The 25823-nt window shown below is 38.5% G+C and overlaps 2 protein-coding genes across 23 annotated transcripts in view; one reads left to right on the top strand and one right to left on the bottom strand.

Annotated features, from left to right (window-relative positions):
- Positions 1-12813, bottom strand: part of otofa (otoferlin a) — a 61021-nt gene extending 48208 nt beyond the window's left edge. For 17 of the 18 annotated variants that reach the window (XM_067482462.1, XM_067482458.1, XM_067482453.1 and 14 more), the window contains exons 1-2: positions 12499-12813; positions 7624-7682 (exon numbers count right to left, since the gene is read on the bottom strand). In XM_067482462.1, coding sequence (XP_067338563.1) covers positions 7624-7682; positions 12499-12580 — 141 coding nt within the window. In that variant the 5' untranslated portion in view covers positions 12581-12813. The remainder of the gene's footprint in view (positions 1-7623; positions 7683-12498) is intronic. The other variant, XM_067482461.1, reaches the window with a different exon arrangement.
- A 3113-nt stretch (positions 12814-15926) lies between these two features.
- The window catches only part of fndc1 (fibronectin type III domain containing 1), a 36705-nt gene continuing 26808 nt past the window's right edge, over positions 15927-25823 (top strand). For 2 of the 5 annotated variants that reach the window (XM_067482533.1, XM_067482532.1), the window contains exons 1-3: positions 15927-16345; positions 22733-22927; positions 25335-25403. In XM_067482533.1, the coding sequence (XP_067338634.1) occupies positions 16273-16345; positions 22733-22927; positions 25335-25403 (337 nt within the window). In that variant the 5' untranslated portion in view covers positions 15927-16272. The remainder of the gene's footprint in view (positions 16346-22732; positions 22928-25334; positions 25404-25823) is intronic. The other 3 variants (XM_067482530.1, XM_067482529.1, XM_067482531.1) reach the window with 2 other exon arrangements.

The following is a 25823-nucleotide window of genomic DNA, read 5'->3' as shown; positions in this document are numbered from 1 at the left end:
CCCGCCCCACTTTGTGTAATTAGTACTATCCATCTATCTGTAACCACATATCGTGTTAAGGGTCGTGGGGGACTGGATCCTATCCCAGCTGTTATTGGACAAGAGACGCGCTACCCCCTGAACAGGTGGCCAGTCCATCTTAGAGCCAACACAGAGGGATATACACAGACCAACAACCATTCACACTCAGGGGTCATTTAGAGAAACCAATTAACCTGACATGCATGTTTTTGGACTGTGGGAGAAAACCACATTAGCATAACAACCCCACACAAGCACAGGGAGAACGTGCAAACTCCACAGTCGGCTGGGGAGGCAAAACCACAACTTTCTAGATGTGAGGTGGCAGCCCTAACCACCCCACCACAGTGCTTCCTGTAATATGTAGTTACTGCTTTCTCAAAAATGGGATCAAAAAGTTTGCAGCACAACTTGAACTTAAAAGTGTCAAGTTTTTACTGAGCCTTAAAGACTGATTGCAATGTACACTCACATTCAGTCTGACTCACAAAATGTACCACAGAGTATGTGTAGAAAGTAATATTTGATAGTAATCTGACAAGAAATAATTACTGCATTGGTCGTATTTTAGATGTTATTTTACTTTCTGTGTTCAGAAGAACACACATCGCTATTTCCAGATCCCGAACCCTCTGTTCTGTACTATACGCAGCCTAATTGGTGGAGTGAGACCGCTCATTAAAAGTGATAGGTATGATCTCACTAACCGGAAGCCATGAGGTCACAGTGGCCAATCAGAGGGGCTAAACACTCGACTGAAGAGCAGCTATTACTGCTGTGATCCCTGTAGCATTGTTGGAAGCAGATGGATGAACGGATTGCCCTCAGTTCCCCCCTGCATTCCATCCTTTGATATCGCACAGCGGTTGCCATGGATACAGAGGATGAAAACACATTGAAAATTAATTATGAACAATATGTTCTACTGTATCTTTTGCAATTGGTCAGCACAAGGATTGGGAGCACTGTGTTATATTAACAGTAATAGTATTCACTGTGCAGTATCCCGTTTTTAATGCTGCATTTACAGGCTTCTTTTGATCTTATGATGATGCAGCCCTCTGCACTTGGATTCAGCTCCCTTACATATATTCTTAAAGGATAAAGGAGATAAGGGTAGACAGCTGGAAGTGGCAGTTGAAGCAAACTTCTCATTACTGCAGGTTTTACGAGCTGACTCCATATGCTGGATAACATTTAGGATTGTGAGAAAAAGAGTTGCTCAGTATACTCTGGATTTCTTATTATGTACAATTCAAGACATAGTCCAACTCTATATCATTAAATTGTCAAATGCTGGACCCTTACTTGCCTACATACAGTAGCCCATAGAGTTTTGATTTCATTTATTAATAATTTCTTTCTTCGCCCATTCTTTCTCCTCACTTTACTCTTCCTCAAGTCTTGTCATTATGAAGCACTTGTGAAGCATTTGTCTCCATAACTCAGCTGCTTTGGAAACGAATGCATAATAAAAGTTAATAAAATAAAAGTTAATAAAAGGTTATATTCTGTTTTTTCTTCAACTTTGCTTAACTTTTTATGTAAAGTTGAACTTTTTTAATGGGGTAGTTTTGTTTTTTCGACACTATACTGCATAATATTGTTAGTGGTTAATAATTCTCCAAAACATACACAATATGTCTTAGTCTAGACAGCATCTCTGATAAACTACTTCTGCTGAGAAACTCAATCTTCCATTTCACTGCTGCCTACATGCGCTTCACCACAATCACCACCATCACCACAGTCTCAATTTACTTTTTCCAATTGGACTGTCCATCTCGTTTTCATTTCCACCCCTACTCTTTTTTTCATGTCACTTTCTCTCCTTACTCCAATGCTTCTGCACACATCTCAATCTATTTTACAGGATGTTGCAAATAAAATATTATGGGTGTAGACGTATTGACATATTTCAGTGAAAGTCTTTCATTGAACCAAAATATATATTTATTATTGACTGTTAGACCTAAAAGCCCTGGTTGTCAGTGTTGTTCCTACATTATTAATCATCACCACGTTGAACAGTGACGTCACACCCGTAGTTTTTCAATGGAGGTTTGTGCAAACTGCCTACGTGTTTTTGCGCAGCTGCATGACACACTCAAACATTTGGAAAAGGAACTAGGCAAAAAAAAAAACGTATCTATGGAGTTTTTCCCTGTTGCTACTGCCCAGGCAGTACTTTGAGCTACATGGACCAATAGTCTCTATCCGCCCGGCTGTTTCTTCAGTGACCCAGGATGTCACGCTGCTGTGGTCTGGCTCTGTAACCAACCCGCGGACTTCTGGCCCCGTTGGACAACCAATGGCCTGCCCTGACACAGGCCTGGATCCTGGCTACCAAAGGACGACACCTGCCACACCTGTCCACTGTGCTGGGACAGTCTATTGAACCACCATCTTCGGTCCAGGTGGATAACCGGTCCACTGTGCTTGGACAGTCTATTGAACCACCTTCTTCGGTCCAGGTGGATTACCGGTTCACTGTGCTCGAGGAGCTGGAAACGCCAACTTCCCCAGCACCGGTTCCTTGCAACTGCCTGCCTCGTGAGATGCCAAACTCCTCTCCTCTCTCTTCTCTTTATACATTTATATGCCACCACTGCATCACATTACTTTTGTGTTCACTCTCCCGTAGCTGTCTTTCTGTCTTCCTCTATCTGTCCCTTTCTGCAGGTTTTTCTAGTGTGCAACCACTGGTCCTATAAACCTGCCCAATGTTTGGTTGCTGCTTTTTGTTGCTCTTTTCTTTTCTCTCTTCACTTTCCACTCACCCCAACCGGTCAAGGAAGATTTGCTGGGTTTCCTCTACACACTTGTATAGTCTTGACTTTATTATGTAAGGTCCCTTGAGATGACTTTGTTGTATATGGGCGCTATCTAAATATATAAATAAAGTTGAATTGATTAGTTTGCATGGCCAACCATTAATACCTGTAGTTAAAGAAACATATTCAAAAATGTTTTACAAAGGACTTCTACTATTGCTAACTTTTAAATCATCACAGTAAAATCTAACTATACTAGAGTTAAAGTTTCCTCCTCCCCTGTCATTGATCAGCAGTATTACTGGTTCTGTTGCAGTATTTCGTCATTTTGTTGCATGCTGGACTCTACTAAAACTTCAATTACATCCTCACTTTCCCTTGTGAAAGACCAGATGGTGTGGAGATAATGAACAATGCACTCGTCAAGTAAGCTACTCCGTCCTTGAAAAAGATGGTGTTGTGCTGGGAGATAGCATTCACACCTCAATTAAAAACTTTTCTGCTGAGAAGGATTAATTTCCTCTTCTTCTTCTTTCTTCCAATAACAAAAGTTTTACCTTCTGTTCATCCGATGCCTATTTATTAATGTTATGTAGCAAAACTAGCTGGGGCTGAATTATTGTAGTAATTATTTTCGAAAAAGATCATTGGAGCTGAGCTGCTCCAACACGAAGCTCCAAATGTATTGTCAAACTATTTACAGCAGTGCCTTCATTTTATTCCGTAGCTACTGTATACAGCACGAGGCAGCACAATTTAAGGCACAAACATCGAATGCTTTCAACAAGAGGCCACTGTTAATAAGTGTTTTTGCTCCTAAATAAAAGGAACTTCCTGTTTCCACTTCCTTTTCAATCTGTTCAATGTGCAGTCAGATAAAACCCTGTATCTCCATCCTGCAAATTCCTGCTGCTACTCCTTGATTCTAGATTATAGAGTGTGTAAGCACCAGGTCCATGAGCAATGTTATACTGCAACTCTTTGCTTAGTCTATTTCTTCTGGTCCAGCTGGGATCTTCAGCTGAAGCCTGAAATTCACTTGTTAAAAACTTTACAGTTAATTCCAGTAATTACTTTTTTCATTTAGTCAAAATTTCATTTGGCTTAAAGAATTTGGTTCAACACAGAGAGAGAAGACAGAGAGAAGCAGGAAGTAAGGAGAAAAATTTTTACAGAATGATTATTAAAGGACGCATAAATTGTGTGATGAAACAAAGTTACATCACCTCACCCCCTACCCACGAATCCACTGTAGCCATCGCTGGTAACAACTCAACACTAACAATATAATAATCACCTCCTGTTAACCAGGATCATGCATTAATATGCATCTATTCTGACTTCATTTTTGAAAATCTATTTGGTTTAATCCCTGTTGGTCTTTAAAGTTAAATGCTTTAATCCTCCATAAAAATATGTGGTAAGGTAAAGTATTTTGTGCCAGTGTTTGCTGAGACAACTTTTCACTCCGGAGATTCTGCTTGAACTACAGTAGTTACAAGCTGATGCACACGGACACACAGAGACACACAGAAGCAGCTAAAGAGAAATGGGTGCTTATATAGTTATATTCTCACAATTAAAAAAGGCCTCAAATTCACCCATATACACTGAATTTAACTTTATGTTGATCATTTTGGGAGCTTAAATTATAGCTTTTAACTTCCCTCCAAGCAGGCAAAGAAATATTCTGCACAGTTCATCATTTATTCAGTGTACTCAGCAATGGGAAAGTACCTCCCAAGAGCATAGCTGAAACTTAAAAACTGGTGAAGTTCATAAACTATTTTTAGCACCAGCAATTTTTCAGCTGGTGTTTAGTCCAGACGCAACTGCGACTCCTCTTCTCTTGACTGGTGGTCAAGTGGTCAGTTAAGCAGAAGCAGAAATATGACCTCCAAAAGTGGATCACACTAATGTATACATTTGTGTTGTAACATCTCCTGCGGCTTCCTGGATACCAATCCACTACTACTGGGTGTGACGTGTATTAGTTTAAAAACCTCGCCGGACTTGCGATACATTCTTATGTAACAGATATGCCTTTCCCAGGCCCACTAACTTCTCAAACCTGATTACCAAGGGAGTCAGAGAGTTTTGTGGCCTCACTGTGGTTTCTTCCTACTGTCTATGGTCAGCCACAGCACCACCTTTGAATTGAGAGATCATGTTGATGAGGCTTTTCAATATTACTTTGAAATACTGTGAGAATATCCATAGCTTACATCTCATCTCAAGACAACCCTGTCCAGTCAAAATTATATTTCTATACAAATAATAATCATCAGCAAATACATCAAACCTTGTTAACTTGGAAATATATCAAAAGCGAATGTATAAGAACAATGTTGATGATCTAACTATGATAACAAATATCCCCTTACATTAACAAAGAAGCTACTTTTACTTAAACCATCATCTTAAACCACTTTCACGTCATAAATCCTTTTTTTGAAACACACATTAGTATGTATCCAACATAGTGAAAACCAATGGAATGCATATTTTAACACTGTGCAATGCTCATTAAAAAGTCAGATACCTGCTAACTGTAGGACAGAAGCATTTGGAAGCTAGTGGAGAAGTAATATTACTGCACTCATTATGTTTGCATAATGATCCTCCTTACTTGTTCAAGTATGTTGACCTCTTGTTTGCAAATGCTTGACTATGAATGTCTATACTTTCTTTCTTGCAAAATAACCCTGTGGTATCTACTAGGCAATTTATTGTTTGTTCCAGTTCTGTTTAACTTGTGAGGGGGAAGCCCTGGTGCACTGCAGCCAAAATGCAAGTCCCACCATAGAATGAATAATAAATGCAGATTCCCTATCTAGTCTATCCACATACTAGTTCAAAGGCGTTCTGCTAGTCCATGCATAAAGCAATAAGACACAAAATTCTATGCTAAAGGCCCTCAGCTCCAAGGACTGAGCTTACTGAGCAGTGCAAATGTTCCATTGCTGAGGGTGGAGACGTTAGATAAGTGGGATGTGGTGAGGAATTGGTCGAGTTTTTGGGGTTTAGGAACAGTACGGCTAGGAAAACTGTGCATGAACACTTAGGCATCAACAGCATGCATCATGCAACACACCCACACCCTCACCCACACTGCACAGTGTCAGGAGCTACTAGAAGCACAAGCCATCTCAAGGGAAGCCTGGACATTTTATTGATGCTGAGTGACGCTAACAACCTCCTCAGCACTAGAGGACTGCGATGTGAGCATCGGGTGCGGCTGTCACAAAAGATCACATATCACCAGTAACTGTACTCTGGCCTAAGGAATAATATATTGCACCATTGTAAATATTTCTGACTTCACCCTTTCTGCCCTACATGTTACCCAGGATGCCACAAAAACATTATTTTTGCAGAACTGTGTGTATACATTACAGTATGTGTTTTCTGTATGTCTCTCTGTGTGTGTGTGTGTGTGTGTGTGTGTGTGTGTGTGTGTGAGTATGCATGATTATAAAAGCGGGGAAATGTGTACAGCCATTAGCCATTTTCCTGATTAAACTAAAAACAAAAGCCCCGGTTATCAGAAAAGGAAGCAGCACTCTGGTCGTGAGCTCATCAAAGGAGAAATGTTTCTCTGTAAAACCAAGAAGCTCAGAGAAAAAAAAACACAGTTCACCCAAACCTCCCCTGAGAAGGTGCTGTATGTGTTTGAGGTTCTTTCTCCTTTGTTTTCCTTACTTCATTTCCTGACTTGATCCCCTACCTCTGTTCTGTCTCTTTTACTTCTGCTCTGTGAGGATTTCTTCCAGCACCAGGATTTCTTCCAGCCCTCTTGATCCCTCAGCCCTCATCTGTTTCTTCTTTCTTCCCTGTGCACCCTTACATGGCTCTTTGCCCTTGAATCCATCATATTTGGTGGTTTCTTCTCACTGTGAATATTTTCCCAAATGTCATAAAAGCCAAAATACACTGACCAAACAGCACCCTACTGGCTTCAGTGAATTCCTTCAGGATACTCAGGTCTTTGTTGTTGCTCAGAATAATGTACTGGACTTAAACTCAAATAGTTAAAGATTTATATAAAGTTAAAGTCCAAATACCTCTAGTGCAAAAGAGTTATTTAAGGGACCAGCTCCTTCTCATTGTAGCTGTGGAGCAGTGGAGTGTCTAGTTTAATTACAACATAGCAAGTCTTCGGAGTCATGCATGAGTGGAGGGTACTACCTCTGCTTTGCTTCTCAGACCCGATAGGCCATCAGTGAACAAGAGAGGGTCACTAGGATGCACTTGGCAGGACATCAGCCATTGGCAAGTGAGAACCAGTAATGAAGTGATAAAATGAGATTCTCAGGCGGCTCAGTGGTTAGCACTGTCGGGATACAAGTGATATCACTGAAATTTCTCCAGTGTGCTTTGATTTTCTCACATAGTCGAAAGTTTCAAACTAAAAACTAGAAAAAAGGTTCCTGATATGAATATGTGTCTCTTTCAGGATGTTAGCCTTTTGATGCTTCACTCTCCAAATGCTGGCACACCGTCAGACCCCCTGGGTAAAATGAACGCTATACTACATTCATTTGACGCTTTGGATCAAAGCTAGCATGTTTTGTTTTCTGGTGACATATCCAACTCAAGGATATTTCAAATTGAAGAAAGGTAAAAGAAAACTTTTAAAAGGAAATGATTTTCAAATCTGAAATATGTCAAAAAAGTAGTAACTTCACAAGTAGTAATTAGTAACTTTACAGTAGTCAGCATATTGTTATCTGCAGTGGGGAGTGGAAGGTTGAGGTTTATGTTAAGAGATAATTGTTGATTATTATTCTGTGGGCTGGTGTATGACAGAGGAAATGAAGTTACCGACCTCATTAAAGTGGGCCACGTCCTCGCAATTTTCTGCCACACGGCTGTAGAAGGAGAGTCCTGGAAGGTAAGGAGGATTTTAGAGGTCACAAAAAGAGAAGTTATTCAAAAATGACATTTTAATTACTCCTAATTTAGTTTAGGTGGGTGGACACAAAGCATAGGAAATTTACAATGCACAAGCTATACCAGTATTTATTTCAATTATGAATTGATTATTAGACTATATCCTACTTTACAAAAATTGCAATATGAAAATTACATACATTAGGTGTATTGTTCCATTTTCAACATTTTAGCTTATGTTGCTTCATACTACCCCACTTCAGTTGCGAGGGAAATACTATACTTTTCAGCTAACTACATTAAGACCTTACTTATAAATCGCTTAAAAGTAATATTGATTTACTTTTGCTTTGTTAGGGGAGTGTAGTTGAGGTCATATTTCAGTTGTCTATGAGTTATTTGCAGTTCCATTTGATTGACAATTGATTTTAAAACTTCAACAATGATTTTATGAAAATATTTGAGGATTACAAATTTATATATAAGCAAACATACGGTACGAAAAAGAACTATATTTTCCAATCAGAACTCTTTCTTTTTGCTACCCCCTTAAACATCCCTACACCCCGCAGATTTTCTCTATGTTTTGATGCTTTGATGGGGGCTCGAGCAGGTAAGGAACAAGAAAACTATACCTAACTTTATAAAAATGCCCCACAATAACTAGCAACAATCATTAATTACAAATAACAAATTAATGCATTAGTATTTGTATTATTTTGACTTATATTAATGCATCAATCATCTGGAGCGTTTATACTTGAAAGATCTGAACGCTGCTTCCATCACTCTCAGATACATGTTTAACACATGTGATCTCTGAGAGACTTTTATTATGTTATCCTTTTACCGTCTAAAATCTGTTTGACAGGCCGTGTGGAGCCACAGGAGAGAGAACACTAATGCAGACAAGTAAATGGCTAAAGTATGACTCACTATGCGATGGAACAGAAACAAAGACAAAAAGACTTGAGTAGAAGTGAAGTAATAGAAAAGCAGTAACATTTTAGCTAAGGTTATAGACATCACAACGTTGACAGTTTCTGCACTGTCTCCTTACATTATCATAAAAACAATAATCGGATGGTGCAACTCTGTATTTAAGATAACACACAGGTCAGAGTCACGTATGCTATCCTGACTCCCTCATTCATCCTACAGCCTGAGCTCACCTGCTTGCTTTGTGATGGTAGTGAATGGTGTCAGACCGGTGTGTGCATTCAGCTTTGTTGTGGTAGTTTGCCTTGTGTATCTGAGGCTTTGTGTGGGTGTTGATATCTGTTTGGGTGCATGTAGATATCTGATGTGGCCTGAATAGAAATAAATAGATTTTCTTGTTCCTCTAGACTTAAAGTATGTTGTCAACAAACAACCTCAGAGTTTAGAAAAAGACAAACATTCAAACTCATAATCAATTCTATTTTAAACTATCTCAGTTTAATTGAGGTGCACACTCTAGTTCATAATTTTAGTCACAAGTGTTTGATTTTCTCTCTCTTTGACCTTACAAAACCCACATCTATTAACAGTTTTTACAACAACAACAACAACAACAAGAAAAAACACCACTTAAATATCAGAGAGGGAGAGACTGAATATTCCTCCTACATTATTCAAAACAGAGGCGTCACGGTCATACTAGCGTAATACTGGTTTTCATCTAACTAGAGCCGTGGGTTTAGAAAAGTAGACCATGTGAAGCTTATGTAAGATACTCCACAACAAAGTCATACAACATCCTGCTAATCAGTTTGGCTTCTGGACTTGTTGGAAACTTTGCAGAATAAGGTAAAAGCAGAATAAAGTGAAAGAATCGACTCATGGTGAAAGAAAAGAAACAAAGATTGCATTTTTTTAAGACGAAAGGATGGGTGGAAGTGACTGAGAACACTCTGTAACACTCTGCGTTTTAGCTTTAGGAAAGGTAAAACAAAAACTGAATGACCACAAAAGTGTAAATCTACCTTAATGTTCAAAATGTAAGTGGAGTTTTCGTGCCTGCTTCTCAGCATCTTTAATGTTCCATATAACGATTTCTTTTTACTTTAATTACCAATAAACAATTTACATTCCAAGATGACTAAATCAAAGACCTGTCATTAAGTTTTCATGCTCAACCTTTGAAGGAGAATTGCTCCATTAATTCTCACCTGTATCAGATATTAATGAACTACTATTTGGCCTCTTTCCTGGTCAGATGTAACATGTAAGGTTAGCCTTAAATATGTTACACCTCATCACCAGCTTTTTCAGAGGTCAATTAGAGCCTGACTAGGTTTGGGCTTCCTGGCAGACCTTTTCCTCTCCAGACAGGAGACTGCTGAAGCTGAAAGCATTCAGGAAGCTCCACAGATTGAAAAATCAAAGAGAGTGGGGAGGCAAGACTAGCACATAGAAAAAAATTCCCACACATGGGAATTGACACAGAATATGTATTATTGTGTATTTAGTAAATGGCACATTTAAATTTAAACCCAGCTAAAATGTGCATCATGGGAAAGAGATTAAAAGGATGAATGGAGAAAAAAAGGATAGTTTATTTTCAAGCTGTGAACAAGGTAATGAAATTTCCCACATTGGAAATGTTTTCACCATCAGTTGCAAAGTGATAAATGTAATAAATGTAATTGAAATCTGCATCTTAAACCACTTCAATGGACAAATATCTATTTTCATAGTGAACAACTAATACTGAACAATTACAGAAAAGCATTTTTTAAAAATGAAACTAATAAGGTGGGTGTCCTGGTGAATCAGTGTACAGAGGGTTTGATCCTTGCTCCTGGCTCTCTTTCGCCTACCTTTTCTGTGACTCCTGCTCTCCGTTATCTAATGACCCATAAATATCAAAGTGTATAACATGCACTTTGCATCTGACCACAGATAAAGTAATTAAAATATTTAGGAAGCTCTATGAGCCCACATGGGCAAGAGGGTAGAGGTTGTTGTGTGTCCATGAATGACATGAAAGAATGGGATGACACTTGTGAGACATGTATAATGTGTGACATCTATGTAACTGTTATCACACATAACATTTACAAAAACTTCCCAAGCTGCTATAAATACAACTATGGGGTATTTCTGTAGCAAAAGTTTTAATTTCTATATAGAGGAATGAGCAATCATGTATTCATATTTGTGTTACAGTTGTAACTGGACCAGCAGATCTGCACACAAATCCCAAATGTGTGCACTAATCCACTTTATATATAGGGACAAGTTAAAAACCAATATGAGTGGGTGAGTCACCTGTCTGCAGCTCCTTTTCACAACAATTTTAAACCCCGAAATGCAAACACACACAGTCCTAAAAGACTCCTCTAACCATCCCAATGGTAAAACAGTTAGTCTACAGAAGGATATAAAAGACTTTCTTTGAACAGGCAGAACAACTTCCCATGAAGAATTTTCAAAATGTATGACCTTGTCTAACACAGCAGCCTTTTTTAACAATATGTTTGAACACAAAGTACTGCTGAAATTACCATCCAGGCTTGTGTGTATGGTGCATCTATTTAGGCCTATCAAACATAAGAATGCTCTTTCTGCTGAAAAATGCCCTCAGTCAGTGGTGTACTTACAGTATGTGACAACTTTTTACAGTTTGGTGGCTCCCAACCTAAGGGTCTTATCCCATGATAAATCTGAGTGGTTTTAGGGTTGGATGGATGAAAATGTTTTCACACAGAAAGTTATCTTCATTTTGTGGAGCTTTGTTTTATCATTTGACCTTTTTGTCAAACTGAATTGGTCCTTAAACTGTTATTTGTGGACTCTGCCAAATACTCATCTGATGCTGTCTTTAAATGAACAGAATTTGGAAAGAAAAAAAACCCTCAACTGATTCGGATAACAAGGCTCTCTCTCACACACATCACTGCCTTGGTATTTGATGAGATAAACAGATGAAGTAAAGAAGCTGCACTGACAGTTAGACCATGGGGAGAAGAGGAGACAATCTAATTCTGATTTGGCTCTCAAGGTTCATGTAACATCAAGACCCTGGTGAGTTCACTGCAGCATTGAGCAGTATACACTGACAACCATTAACACACACATGAAAGAGGAACAAGAGGGTGTTGGTCTGCCAACAATAATCCAGATGCCGATGGCAGGACTCTAATCAGAGATGAGCTTGGATTGAACAACTGTCAGAGAGGACTGGTCGCTGTCTAAGGTGCTGAAACACACACTTCTCCTCCTGTAATTCTTTGTCTAACACACAAAACAAAGGGTGATGGTGAATGGATCCAATGAACCCCTCCCCACTGTCTCTTCAATATTACAGTGTCTCATGTTTCTTCTAAACAGCAGGACAGGGACTAGAATAATGACCCTGCAGATGCAGTAAAAACACTAAAGAACTGGTGGACTGAGAAATACCCCGAAGGTATGGCACAGAAAACCTTACTATCCCCACCTCCAAAAGCCTCTTCAGTAATCAATGCCATTAACTTATTCAGTTGTAACCTGCTGGCTAAGTGAAAATTGTTGTGAGAAATCACTGTACTGTATTCACAGAACTCTGACAGGTACACTTATCTAGATTTCTTATGTGTGCTTGTTATAAATAATGTTAAATATTATAGTGAATAATAATATTATTATTATGAAGATTTGTGTACCATCAGGCACATCTTTAGTCTACAATTCAAGGGTATCAACGCGTCTCGGGGGAACACGAGCCCAGGGCTTCCCCAACTTTTTGACGCAAAGAGATCCGCTGATTGTCACAACGCTGCCTCCCACAAATCGTGTCAGGACACCTCTCTCAGACTGTGACGTACTGCCGTGAACGATGTCCTACCTCTGAATGCAACTTTGGCGACCCTGTCCCCTTTTCCCCGGAGGTGAGCGACCGTCTTCAGGTGAACCATTAGAGACATCATGGGTCCGCACTGATCGGGGGGAGTAAATTTACTCCACACAGGCAAAAACTTGAAATGGTTTGGTGCAGTCGGGGTTTATGTGAGCTTCTTCTTGCGTCTGGATTTGCTGGATCCCCAAATCGTTAGGCAGCATGTATAATGTTTTAAATTTGTTTTAAATCTAACAGCAACAAAGATTATGACCTAATCAACGGCTCCAGTTAAAATTTCCTCCTGCTCTCTGCTCCGTGGCTGCTGTGTCTATGGAGAATCTCAGAGCTGGCACTTGGCTTTTTACTCATCGTACAGGAAGGGCGGGGGGTGGGCTTCAGCTTCATCGAGGGGGTGGTGGATGCTCTAATTGTAAAACATCAGTTCATCCCAGAGATTTGACCGAAACTCACTTGATACCTTATTTGTTCAGTGCGGAAAATCTCACTTCCTTTAACATCAGTGCAGAGATCTGGTTTTAGTTTCTCAAACGTATTCAACAAATTTAAATTCATATTAGACCATTCCAGAAAGTCAGCTATCCATAAATATGGATTAAAATTTGGGGCTAATAAATGTTAATAACCTTTTTGTTCTTTGTAATACCCCACATGGATGTATATTTTAATGTCTGTGAACACCTACAGTGTATTCTGACATTACAGCTTCTAACATGTACTGTAGGTTTTAATTTTGTTACTATATAAAGATGCTGCGTAAAGTATAGTTGCCTGGCAACTTTTTTTCCATCGTGGTTCTAGTTTGGGATGGCTAAGGTCAGAGTTCAGATGGGACTTTAACCCGTTTGACCCTGTCTGGTGCTGGGGCATGATCAGCCTTTATGCTGTGGGAACAAAACAAAATAGAAGATGCTCTGTTCTGCTGGCTGGTACATTATAATTTATGTATCTGTTACAAGGAAAGAGCAGCAGGTGGGTAGCTGTGCCAAGAGTTATCAACACAGTGTCCATGTCCCTGTCAGGCCCTGAGGGGTTTTCCAGGGGGAAATAGCTTAAAGTGTAATTCCCTTAAAGTTGATACACAACATACATAAATACTAACAGAAATATGTGTGGGAAGTGACTTCTTCCACTGTATCATATAATAAGTGATAAACCAGAGTGAGTACCGCAATTACATGGATAGTAGCAGGACTCAGTTTGACAGCAGCGACGTTTCTTGCCTTCAGCATCTCAGTTATCAGTACAGCTTACAGTATAGCTCCACTAAGATATGGACACTGACTGTCACACTTAATCCATCTGCTCAAAATAGCTTCCACACAAAAATACACAACAGTGTAGCTTGTAAAAAAAATGAAATCTACTTTTAAAACCATAAATCACATATGTGCTGTATCTCAAGAGCAACTGCAGTGTTTCTGTTTAATGAACCACCCTATTTTTAGGCACAGTCTGAGACAGCTAATTAAATGTTTTTCTCTCTTTACTCTCTCAGATAATTAGGAAAATAAGATACAAAGACCCTGGTGGAATAAAAGGGGCTGGTTCACAAATTCAACAATTCTGAACAAAAGTTCTACCAAAACATACACTTCATGTACTGCATATTTAAGAAACAATTCTTGATTATAGCACTAGAGCACAACTCTTGCTTTGGTTTAAAGCCATTCAGTAAGTACCTACAGTATAGGCAGAGATTACTTATTTCATTTCAAACATCATGTTACTTCACTGCTGTGCGCAGAATGTGACATAAATATCCTTAGGTGTGTGTAAAACAAGACTGGACACCCTGTACTTAGTGCACTGAGCTGGCTGATGCGTTACCTGAGGAGCAATCCAGCCCATGTCTTTATGTGTATATGTGTGTAAAAGCGAGCATGAGATGTTGCACCACAGCAGCAATGAGTTGAGTATAAAAATAGATATAAAAATATAAAACTGAAACTTCACTTTATACTTATTAGCATCTGAGGGCCAAAAAGATGTCCATTGCTTTGTGCATTGTTTCACTTTAAAATATTCTTTTAATGTTTAATATTGTTTACAGTATTCCTTATATTACAATGCTTATCATTTGCTCTAAAATTAACCCCTGTACTACTTCCTCAGTCTCGGAGTCATTCAGGAATTCAGTGAGCAGTAAGAGATAAAGTGCAGATAAAGGGCCTAGCCAACAGAGGGGGATGTTGGTCACGAGTAAAACCACTTTCAGAGAAGTAAAGTAATATAAAAGGCTTGTTCCTCTGGAGTGTGATAGCCAGTTTATGGCTCCAAATGATGCAGTCAACAACTGTCTAGCCATAAATCCTCAATATTGAAAGAAAAATAAGTTTCTGTTTAAACGTATTTAGAGCGGTGTTTAGGGTCTATTTGTATAATAGTCTGTGTATGGTGCTGTTGAAGTGTTTTTCATATGCTTCCAGGTTTTTCTGTTATTTATTTTATTTGTCAGTATCAGTTATGCCAGTGTGAGAAAGCATAAAAACGTGGCACCTGTGTGTGTGTAGATCATTAATAATGACAAGCATTGTCATGCTATTTTTAACACGACGAGATTCGAGTTAAACTTGCAATTGTTTCACAAGAAATGAGAATTTTATAGACATAAAAGCCTCTGAGCTCTGAAGAACCTCGGTGAAAGAAATGTGGATTCTCAGGGGATATCTTGAAAATCTGGAGCCGCAAAGGTGTCCTACTATATTCATTTCAAAATAAAACGAATAAATAACAGATACCAAAATATGTAACGCGACAAATTTTTCTCATTACCAGAAGCAGAATCTCATTTTGATTAGGCGGATACAAAGTGCATGTATTAATTGTTTCAGATCGACTGTTGCTACTGTAAAACATCACATCTTCTTTTTCCCTTTTTGTTTACAGCAGGGGGTTAAATAAGGTCTGTTCTGTCAATCAGAAGCGGGAAGATACTTCAATCAGCAGTATGTAATGCAGTTGAAAAATAAGCAGAGCAGGGCCCAGGGGTCATGAGGACCAATATTCAGAAACTCTTTTAGAACGTGGCCTGTTGCTCCATCTAGTGGTAAAGTTGCTTTTTGGAAAACGATTGCAATTGTGCACTCAGTTTTATAAAATTAGATCATATGTAGCATACTGTTACACAGGGTGCAGTGGTTTCACCTGGGTCATGTCTCCTGGAATTAGATACGATGTGAAAGGTGGGTCTGAACTGCTTAGGCTACATAAAGGGACACAGAAAACTACCCGCTATAAAAATAAAAATAAAAAACAGACACAAAAAACATCAAATACAAGAAAGTGATTAACAAGCACACATGGACACATGTTCAGACCCAGATCTGGATTCATCTGGCACTGATTGGTCACGCTCACGCCTCCCGTTGTTTTTTCCCTGTCTCCACCTGCTACAGGGATTCAGTTTGGGAAGTGCCGCTCCCACGAAGACAGACATTTTTCTGTTCTTCTTCAAGATTTACATACCACTAAGGAAATATAAAGAAACCGAAAATAATATTTTAATCAGGAAACCGTTTAATCTAAGCAGTTCAAACGTTGTTTCAGCGCATTTAAAAGCCCTGTTATCCAAATCAGAATCCACTAAAGACGTGTGTCCAAGTAGAAAACTGGTGGATTTTTGTATGTACACAAAGAATCCACAAGTTCACGGTGGACAGCATTAATCTCTTCGGAGGAAGGTAGGGGAGGGCTTGTGTGTCCCAGCCCTCCACATCCAGCTGGTGCATCGCTCCGCAGCAGTAGGGCACCACACTCACGATGGCTTTAGCCGCAAGCAGGACGCTCTTGGCGCTATTCGTTACTTTTTGCGCACCAGGATGCGGATGGACAGGTAAAACATTTATTTACGTTCCCCGGAGCAGTTGGAGGGTTTGCATTAATGTGCTGTTCGGTCTGATAAGTTGTGGGGCGCCCCATTGCCTTCTGCTCCTGTAGTATGACGGATACTATACGATTGATGGTAGATTTATTGCAGCGTCTGATTTGGGCAGTTTAAAAAATTGAGTTCGTGCATTTAAAAACATTAAAATACTAAAAATCATAAATTACTGTTATGTGAGTGAGACCTAAAAATGTTCAAATCCCCAATTGATGCAAATAACATTTTTCACTAAAACTATATCGATTATTTGCAGTTATTAAACTATCACTTTCAATTAGTTAACGCTAATTAATATAAAAAAACAAGTAAACTGGATTATTTTACCTGTATTTGTACTTTCAGATGCTTATTAAGTATAGTACATTTACAATTTAATTTACAAAACAAAAACAAATTGTACAGTACCTGAACATTTACTTGTAACTCATTATTTAGTACTCAATATTACTATTTCAAACAAAAAAATCATTTCAAATTTGTACTGTAATCCAAATATTTAAATTGGGCGATCTGATGTGACATTTCTTACTCTTGTGAATGTCTGAGTTGTAGTTACTTGATCAGCAATCTGACTTGTTGAAACAATGCAAACCAATTGCCATTAAAAAAGGTAATAATTACTTGTGTATCTTTATATCTAAATATTTTCTTCACATTGTCTTTAGTCACGGTTTGTCATGCAGAGGATGCTTAAAGGATGGAAAAATGTCAATGGTCAACTGCACTGTGGTAATGACTGGCTCCAGGTTGCTTTGACCCCAGTAATACTTGGCTTCAAGTTTTCCCAGCAGACTAAGCACCTTTTTGTGAAAAGCTGCCTCCAACTGGTGTATCAGTGTCATTGCCTCATTTGTCACTGCTGTATTTTGTTGTTAAGTTAGCTTTACTCAAAAACAATTAGTTAATGTGTTTGTTCACCCTGCATTTAACTCTTATTTGTAAGAGGTGCAGTTTTAATAACTGAATGAAACTAAATAACTCACTAAATAATTTAAGTTATGAGAATAGTTAATTTAGAGTGTAACGTTTCATTTATCTTTTGGAGTTTTGAAAGATGGTTGAGTTAAGCAATTACAGAATTACAGACTGCCACTGTTATAGTTAATTATATGCCAGTGTACACCACACGTCCTAGACTAACAGTGATCAACATATAGAAGGTGGTAATAGTCTACATGAGCCATTACAGTGCTTTTTTAGTAATTTGCCAGAATGACTAACCTCACTCATGTTGGTGACACATGATGAAAAGATGGGGAAGGGGGTCAGATTTTTTGTTTGTATCACCTCTGGTAAGTGTTTGCTGCTTATCAGACCAACCATCAGCAAGTAGTGAATAATGGCTTAAATAGGCTTTAAAGTAAAAGTAGAAAGTAAAATAAATTTAAGGTTTATATGTCTGACAGTAATTATCAGAGTTGACTAAATGAAGCCAGAGAAATCAAATAGACAAAGAAGTTTGACTAACACAGACTATAAACCACAGCAGCCTACATTTTACAGTTTTTAAGTAGAAGAGCCTTCATTCTCAGACAATTTAAAAAACTTACATAACTAAATCATTTTGGGAAGGAGTAAGCTGGTCTTTTTGGATGTGTTCAAAGGTCAGTCTGTATGTTTGTCTGCCACCCTTTTTGACTCAGTCCATTTGCTGTGTCAGTTGATTTATATGTTTCTATATGCCTTCTTCTCAACTGTAAGCACTTGGTCTATGAGGTAATTTCTTTCTGTGAATGTAAGCAGCTGCCTATAATATTGTGAACTTTTCCTTTCCTCTGCCTTTTTTTTTGCTATCATGCATTTCTTCCCTCTTGCAATAACCAGACTCACATTCATTCGCTTCCACACATTCACACCTTGGGGCTGCTTAGCACAATCACAGTTCTCTGTTCTACAAGCCACTTAGCAGTGCTAGCTGAGCAGTATGGAGCTTGCTCTTGGGCATTTTGATAGCAGTTGTTAAAGGAGAGAGGAGTGTTACTCATTAACTTTCTCTACTCACGGGTCATCAGCTTGTCAGTCTAAATTCTTAGGAGCAGTGGAAGAAATTAATCCTGTGGGAGTATTCAGACACATGCAGTAGAAGGGGGCAGTGCAAGTAAAGAAAAATGTTAGATATTATGTTTGGATTATAAATATTGTCCAAGACATTCTTCAAAAGTGTAGAGTGTGATTGGGACAGAGATTGATGGAAATGAAAGAGTCTTTGCAGCCCAGTTGGCTTTAATGTCTCTTAACAAACAGTAATTCTGCAGGAAGAAAACACGGCAGATTTCACAGAAAGCTCCCTCAACCTGGTGCAGTTTTGCACTGGGAGTTACAGAGAGGCAGGGAAGCATGTGCCAGATATTTCTAATATTTTCCACAATACTAGGTGTGTTTTATCACCTGATGGAGCTTGACCCGGCACCTCCACCTCCCTACAACTTGGCTGCCTGCTAGTGGTGGCATGTCTTGTGTTATGATGTCATCTCATGGCACCACTCCAGTTGTCGAAACAAGTACACCTGGGCTATGAACACACACCTGTCTAAGCACAGTAGACGTCAGCTAAGTGTACTGAAAGACTTCAGCATAAACTAACACTGTAAGGTGTCAAGCTCCGCGAGTAAGTGAACAGTAGAAGAATTTGGAAAGGAAGCTTCTGCTCACCAATATTAAAATACATAATATGTTTGTAGCCAATACTAATTGTATTGGCCAGCTTCTGTTTGTGAAGGTCACATGTGATAAATGTCAACTGCATGTAACTCTCCCAAGCTAAACAGTTATTCAAAGTAAGAAGGCAATAGCTGTGTATGCTCATGGCCTCTCTCTGGTCATCTCAACAGGTGTTCTTTTAAAAATTACAGTTTAAAACAACCTACACACATTCATGATGCTATGCTAAAGGTTTGGTTTGGTAGGTAAACACACCTTGGTTATATTCTGGGTTAGATCATGGTTTTGGTAAAATAACAAAGTTTGTTAAACTTAGAGGAACTTTGCCATCATGGTTAGAATATTGAACACATGGTTTTGGTTATTGGGAAATTGGTTCAAAGAAAAAATCTTCAAGTCAAGTGTTTTGTCACTCCATCCATCCATCCATCAGAACTTATTTTGTATGTTAATTTTGTTGATTAGCATGAACCGACTTCAAGTATTGCTACCATCAAAACAACATTGAGTGGAAGACATTTGTACCATCAGCTTATTACGCCTAATAAGCTGCTGTTAAAGCTCGTTAATAGAGACAGTTTTACCTCTTTAAAAGAGACCCTACAGTATTTTACAAAATGTCAAATTAATACTTCAAAGGAGGCTTTTCTAGAGGTACAGTATGTGGCCATTTTGTTTTTTTTGTTTTTTGCTAGGGTTACAAATTATGTGTTCTTTGCAGTTTCACCCTGTACAGTATGAGGGAGTAGGAATTTGTTCGTGGTGGTATATTCCAGTTGCTTTTGCTAATTCCATTAGCACACTGTATACAGTTTGGAACTGGGAATATTTCCTCAACAGAAGGTAGTCCTGTAAAAATCTTTCTTGTGCAGAGAGTAACAACAACATTGTTTTTGCCACACACATTTTCTTGTCAATGTTGTAAGTATACAACAAATATCCATTTCCCTTTTATTTGGGCCTTTGGGCAGCAGGAAATCCCAGGAACTGATCACTAAAAACACAGGCAAAACAAAACCAAATATCACCAACCTTTATATATTTGAACCCTTTAGAGGTGGTTTAAAATGAACCAGATTGAATTTCATGGGGGTTTGTTTCTCAAGAGAAATATCTACTTAAGTTTAATACGAATATATCATTAATACAACCAAATGTCACAAAAAAAAACAGCAACGAGACACTGTACAACCATTGAATTTAATTCTTAAGATATGTTTTGATATATTATTGTAACATAAACATCAGATGTTTATGACTTTTCCAAGAAATTAGAGTAGGAACAATCAACCCTGCATCCCTTCACTCCTAGTGATTGATCTTTACTTTGTTAACCTTTGTAAACACACACACACACATACACACATTCACTGTTGATCCTGGTTATAGATGTGGGTTCGTGGAAGATGACAATTATTGGAGGTTAATGGTGGATCAGTGTCTGTGTGGTGGGGTGAGAGTGCTATGAGATAGTTCGCAGAGAAGATTTACAGGAGTAATTTGACCTCAGGGTTTACCTGAGCATTTTTCTACGAAACTACACATGCACATACAAGTGTGTGTATGAAAAGCTTTTAGATATGCAGTATGCATGGGTACTGCACATGCTAAATCCCTCAAACACACTCAGATACACAGACAGTTTTATCAAATAAACACTAACATAATGACCTCCAGGCCATGCCCTCATTCTTTACATACTTAATACTTTCCACTGTCTAACTCAATCATGCTCTAATTGTCTGTCTTTCCATTTCACATTCACAAACACAGCATAGAAATTGTTGTATTATTGCTCTGAGTTGCCCCGGTAACAACCTGAAACAAGCCTCCCTCCGTAACGTTATGATGTTACAATTGCTCCGCTGCGTAACTGCTTGCCAAACTGTTTACTCTTGGATCGCCATCATACATCTGCTGTGCTCAAGGGAGTCTTGATTTAATCAAAAATATCTGGTTTGCCCTTGGATCATAAATTTCCAAAGAGGCCAAATCACAGAATGATGTCTGGACAAAAGAGCAGATCTCTTCCTACGTAATACACAGTCTTATTGAAAACAGGGTGCAAGCGATTGAAGTGCTTCCAGACTTGTGTCAATGGAGTTTGCCACAGCCTCACACTCCCTTATTTTCCCAGTCTCAGTGTGATGCAAGTCTGTATCTCAAATCATCTTGCCACAGTGGGCCTACAGTCAGCAGAAACAATAATGAGACAATCTTTCAGCACATACTAAAACTTTCAGATAGCCTGAGACAACATTGTAGGCACATGAAGAGCTGTGACCATCTGTAAATGACAGCATGAGAGTGTCTGTATGTGAGAAGTGAAAGCGTCAGTCTAGCTGGGAAAACACCTGCAGACAACAAGAAGTCAGAGTGATGAGGTGCTTTTGTGACCCAGCTAAACTGAAATTGCTGCTGTAAACCTTTGGGAAGCACACACAGCTGTTTATGAGATGGAGGGATGCTACTAACAAATGTTAAGAGAGCCATGAATGAACGGCATGCTAAATCTTTTTAAAAATCTTTTAAAGCACTGCTTAACCTCTCTATGTCTCTATGTTCCTCTGCTTGAATATGATTTAATTGTTGAGATCTCAACATTTTAGATTAATTCATTTTATTTAGCACTCTATGGTCCATGCTTTAAGCAGTGTTTTATTTTACACACTTTTGCACACAGTATATCATATTACAAATATGTTTAGTTGTAAATATTTCATTGCCATCTAATGTGCATCGTCCCACCACTTTCTAGTATAGATAGTTTTAACTGAATATGTAGAAAACTGTTAATTTACCCAGACAAGTTATTTTCAAACAATTTTACTCAACTCAAACCACATTCCTTTCCAGGCTCTGCACCCAGAGTGTGAATAATGTACAGACACATAAATCAATTCTGTGAACTCTTAATAGTAGAAAAGAATAAAACATTTAATGAACATGATATTGTTCCACTGGTGACGATTGAGCACAGTTTTTTTCCATGTCCCTTTAACATGTTGCTTCAGTAAGGCTTTTAACATCCAGGCAAGCTGTCAGGTGTCAAACCAATAATTTGTGCATGGTTAAATAAATCTGCAATTGTGAATATATGTTGTATGTTCACTGGGAACTTTTTCCTTCATAAAATTTGCAATGATATTTTATACTGATGTGTTACTGTCATGCTCAATGCTTTACATTGGCATCTGGGTGTAATGTCAACCTGTTGGACAGCTGTGCTATCACTCATGGATGCATTATGCCAGCATGCAAACCAAAATAGGAGTAATTATATTAGACAGTTGCTATCCAAAAGAGATTGTTAGATACTATGTTAGATTCTTTGTTTTGTTCTGAGTAAGTCTAGCTAGGATGGAAAATGAAGATTGCTTATTGACCTAAGCCTTTTGCATTCAACCATATGCTTATGTATTTATTCAACAATCAATTTAGTTTGTATTTTTCAGGGCTCCCTTACACGTAAGTTTATGCTTCATCAGAAACAAAGTTACTTTAAAGCCAACTATAATAAATGCAGAGGAAATGGGCCTGGTATCCTTTATGCAGAAATGTATTAACAGCTGACAGAGTTCAACAGTAGGACTATATACTTCTAAAATGCAAAATTAAAACTGTTTAAATAAACTTAATGCAGAAAAAATTCACCCAGATTTCTTATGTTTACAGCAGAGAAGCCACTACGGCCACACAGTGGGAAACAGACATCTGTGGACAAGGGCCTGAGAGAGAGCTGGGAGCCTTCCATCCATCTGGATGGAAGACCTGTGGACCGCTTCGTCATCAGCTCCAGCAAACCCACGAGGTCTCACCCTTTTACTAAAATGGACAAGGACAGTCACCCTCATCTACTGGAGGATGTGGGTAAGATAGCAAAAGAAAAAACTTCAATAGATAGGGTGTGCGCATGTAAGATGTTAGGTTCCAATGGTTGTTGGTCTTTGACAATAGTGGGTTCATACAAATAAACCAAGTCAGAACTAATGACAAGGTGTTTTTCAGGGACTTCAGGGGTGATGGCAGCACTGTTAGCCAAAAATTACAGTAAAAGTAATTCAGAGGAAATTAATGGACAGATTAATGTATTTGATTTTAGCAAAGAAATACAGGAATTAAGTATTAATAGTCAATGACTATTTTGCTAAGTGCTATGAGGACTCACACCTAGAGCTAAATTTATTAAAAGCCAAAGACATGGCCATTGACTTATAAAAGAATGCCACCACACCTGAGTCCACTGTCATTAAGGGACAAACCACTGAATATATGCAATCTTATAAACATCGTGAGACTATTATTGACTCTACATTGAACTTTAAAGAACATGGTTCGGAAACCTGCCTCTGAAAGAAAAAACTCACTGGATCAGATCATTAAATGGTCAAGTTGGCTACTCGGGGAGTCACAGCTGAGTCTAGAATCGCTGCACAACAGACAGGTCCAGCTGCATCTGTAATGATGAATCCCATCACTTAGCCAGTGAATTTCAGCGCCATCCATCCGGTTGGAGATTTAAACCCCAAGTTCTCAGACTAAGCGTACAAGGAACAGTTTTGTTCCTACTGCTATTCCTCTTTTAAATAAGTCTTAGCTGAAGATTTTCACTTTTTGTAGTAAGTATACATTTTTATTCTATTTACATCAAACTTTTAATGAGTTTCAATGCTTTTTTTTAAATGAATCTTTATGAGCTTTTATAGGAAGTTTTATTTGCATTCCAGTGGGCTCTGAGCTTTCATTTTATGTCTGTTGTTGTATTTACATCTACACTGTTGCCCATAAAGTTGGAATAAAATATTTTTTACCTCTTCTCATTAAAAAAAAAAAAAATATATATATATATATATATATATATATATATATATATATATATATATCTTCTCAGAACTTTATTGATCAATCTCTTCCAAACATTGAAAATTACACCACAATTAATCTTTGCAAGAAAAAAAATGTGTGTGAAAACAAAATTATTTAATCTTTATAGGCAACAGTGTACTTTACTTCTACCTTTGAAAATATGATCAGTAAGCTTTGTGAGTGCTTGTCCATGTCTCTGTGTTTAATTGTTCGCGGTGTTTGTCTGGTGCCTCAAATGTCTGTTTGTACCATGGTTGTCTGCTCCTACAGCAAAACAAATCTACCCACGGGTATAAATAAAATAACCTAAACCAAGATAGGTAAAGAGCGTTGGCTTAAATTATGGTGTGAGATTCAGAGTGACGATTCAAACTGCCAAACATGAGGATGAGCAAAGTTGTGTGCAAAGCAGAGACACCAGTAGGTAAGGTGTTCAGACACGTGTGATTGATCTTTATCAGTGGATTCCTCATTCGCGCATGATCATCCAAGTTTGCCTGAAGGAAGGAAAGAGCACTGACAGTAGCATGACCAGCAATCTATCCACCGATCAGCAGACAGTGGTTATTTTAAATTTTACATTATTTTTAGGTCTTAACAGCATCTAATGTAATTCCTTATCCTGCCTTTTAAAAAGTTTAAAAAGACGGTTCCTTATGTTTCTCTACCCGTTGCATTTTCGGTGTTGACACAGTGTAGCCTGCTTTTGTCATTATTCCACTTTCCTCTGTCCTTGGCATCTTTGATCCGTGCTTCATCAGCGACTTAAAGTCTGCAGCCAACCCTTCTTTTCCACATTCAAACTTAGCCCAGCTCCTATTATCCAATCCCCTGTGTTGTGGTCACTTGTTGTGTGTGTGTGTGTGTTTGGTGGTGGTTGGGGTTGTGCCAAGGGTGGTGCCAGCAGATGAAGTCATGTATTGTCTAGTGTTGCAATCAAATATGCATTTAAATGCCTTTGTGTTTGTGTTTATGTGGGTGTGTATGTACTGCCCAGTTTGCGTTGTGGCAGCCTTGTGGTCTCTCCAGCTCCGGTGCAGTTTGCTATAAATCTTTGGCAACCAAGCTGTGTCGCCCTTCCAAAAATTCTTTGCAAATCGTGTGTGTTCCCTCAGCTGCATGAGCACAGCATCGGCCGTCATAAATATGACCTCGACATTATTAATGCGTCTGGCCAGCTGCTGTTAGAGTAACAAAAATGGAAAGATGACTTATTAAAAGCAACAGTGAGTGATTTGAAGGAATGATAATATGCTAGAGAAACAAATTTTCTTTCTGAAAATGGGAAAATGCAAATGACATTTCCACTTGAAAATGTTTTCATTAGACACAAGTTATTTGTCAAATCTTTATTGCTTTTTACTTATTTCCAGCGGCAAAATCTCTTAACCTGAACTGTGTCTTTTTATAGACCCTGAATGGGTAAACCTGGATGGCTTTGCTGTGTTGGGTGGTGCACCTGTCAGAAACTCAACAGCAGGTAAACTTGATCTTAAGTCATCTTCACCAACAACACATGGGAGTGCTGTGTGTCAGTTGACTGTCATACATATCAAAGTATTTGGCTAAATCCACAAAAAGTGGTTTACTGAAATAATCTGCTGTCAGTGTGGAAATAAAAGAAACCTGTGAATCTAATGTGATGACTCACAGAGCTGTGTCTTGGGGCAATAGTCTCCTCCAATCTCTCACTTCTTCTGTCCCAGTGGGATCAGTAGAGAAAAACGCTCAATTTCCCTTGACTCATAGATTTCCACCTATTTATCCTGGTATGTTTTTCCTGCCAGTGATCTGAATTTAACATCAATTATTGGGTGTTTACCATATTAACTGTCACTAATTTGGCTGTCACTGCCTTCCACAGACTGTAAAATTAAAGAAAATTACTAGCAGAGACAGG

Source organism: Channa argus, chromosome 17 (genome assembly GCF_033026475.1).
Source record: "Channa argus isolate prfri chromosome 17, Channa argus male v1.0, whole genome shotgun sequence".
Classification (NCBI taxonomy): Eukaryota; Metazoa; Chordata; class Actinopteri; order Anabantiformes; family Channidae; genus Channa; species Channa argus.
The sequence above is the reverse complement of the archived record's forward strand: the minus strand, read 5'-3'. Positions and strand labels throughout refer to the sequence as shown.